This window comes from Propithecus coquereli, unplaced genomic scaffold (genome assembly GCF_000956105.1).
Source record: "Propithecus coquereli isolate 6110/MARCELLA unplaced genomic scaffold, Pcoq_1.0 Scaffold479, whole genome shotgun sequence".
NCBI classification, from domain to species: Eukaryota; Metazoa; Chordata; class Mammalia; order Primates; family Indriidae; genus Propithecus; species Propithecus coquereli.
Window position 1 is genome coordinate 286426 of NW_012150607.1, and position 1602 is coordinate 288027.

The following is a 1602-nucleotide window of genomic DNA, read 5'->3' on the forward strand; positions in this document are numbered from 1 at the left end:
ATAGAAGCCATCTATCTCTTAATACACATTTCTTTCCATATAAACGCACTGATTAGCTCAGTGAAAAAATAGCCTTTACTCTAATAATACTTGATTTTATCTTCTTAGATGTTTTTAACAATTTTTTCAAATATGCTTCTTATACTGATACCCGTTTGTGATGGAACACATTCTTTCTTCACAGGACATGGAAGACTTTGTCCAGAGCTCTGGAGAGAGTGGTGTGGTGGTGTTTTCTCTGGGATCAATGATCAGTAACATGACAGAAGAAAGGGCCAATGTGATTGCTTCAGCCCTTGCCCAGATCCCACAAAAGGTTAGACAAACTTGCTAGTGGTGGACAGCTACTGAATGACTCAAGCTTTGTAAAGAGCACAGCTGCAGAAATTTTCTGTCCAAAGGGTTAAGTGTTAGGATAGCTCCACTTCTCTCAGGTATCAGCTCAGAAATTAAAAGATACATGGAAAATGCTACAATTGTAAAGAGGTGGGTTATCATTTATAATAACTTTGACATTAACATTGTGATCATAACAAATATACCGAAGAGGTCAGTGAAATTTTGATATTATCATTGGATTTAAAGTATCTGCAGGGATATTATGAAATTCTGCCCTGTCATTTGATGCTATTGCTAACAGACTTCCTCAGTGCTCTGTACACACTACAGATACTATCAGAAAGGAGTTAAATTTTACAGAGTGTCTGCACTAGCACAAAAAATAAGCAGGTATTCAATATAGTCTGCAATGCATTGCAGGTTAGGCTTCCCATGTGATCTCATCTTTTGTACTACCTGTCAACTTGGAATAAGGCTATTTGGTTTGCTGTTCAGGGTGCTACTTAGAGAAAGGATGATTGGGCTGAGAAATCACTACCACAGGCACCCACCTAGCGAAGTAGATATAGAGAAGAGAAAACCTTGCCTGCCTTTCTGGACTGGGCCCTGATCTAATGAAAAGATGCAGATGGGATCCTGCCCTTAGGGCAGAACCTGTGCATTATATCATGTAGCCCTACAGAGACTCTGATCTCACCACTAGGTTAACAGCTCCTTCTGTTGAGGAAGGAGAATAGAATAAAGGAAGGAGTCAATCAGAATGAAGCCAGGAATGGGAAGCGGTTCAGATGCTGCCTCCATAAAACAGAACAAGAACTTATTTTCTAATACATAGAATACACTGGCAGTCTATGGGTATTCATGAATTAGTTTTTAGTTTTCTCTCTGACATAGACTTCTCCTAATGACCTGTGCTATTTTTCTGCTAAAATCTCTGAATTATTCTAAGGCTCACACAGCAAGAAGAAGGCAAACACTTCTACATTAAATTTCAGTTCATAGGATTGCCTGGGAATTCTGCAATGAGTATCTTATTCTGGTACTAGGCTTGGAAATGGCTTAATTATAGCAGACCATATGAATCACTGCGGTAGCCTATCGTCTAAGTGTTAAGTAAAATTTATCTATTAAGCAAAGTTTAGCAAAATAAAATTTTAGACTTTTTCAACAGTTGTGTTGTTATTCATAAATTGACCACCAGCTCTATTTTTCTGCCTTCAAAGAATTTCCAAAACTTGATATAGTAATAACACTGTGAGATTT

General features: G+C 37.8%; 1 protein-coding gene across 1 annotated transcript in view; it reads left to right on the top strand.

The window, feature by feature from the left end:
• LOC105819289 (UDP-glucuronosyltransferase 2B31-like) overlaps window positions 1-1602 on the top strand; it is a 34332-nt gene that overhangs the window by 23743 nt on the left and 8987 nt on the right. The window contains exon 3 of the mRNA XM_012655494.1: window positions 185-329. Within this exon, the coding sequence (XP_012510948.1) occupies window positions 185-329 (145 nt within the window). The remainder of the gene's footprint in view (window positions 1-184; window positions 330-1602) is intronic.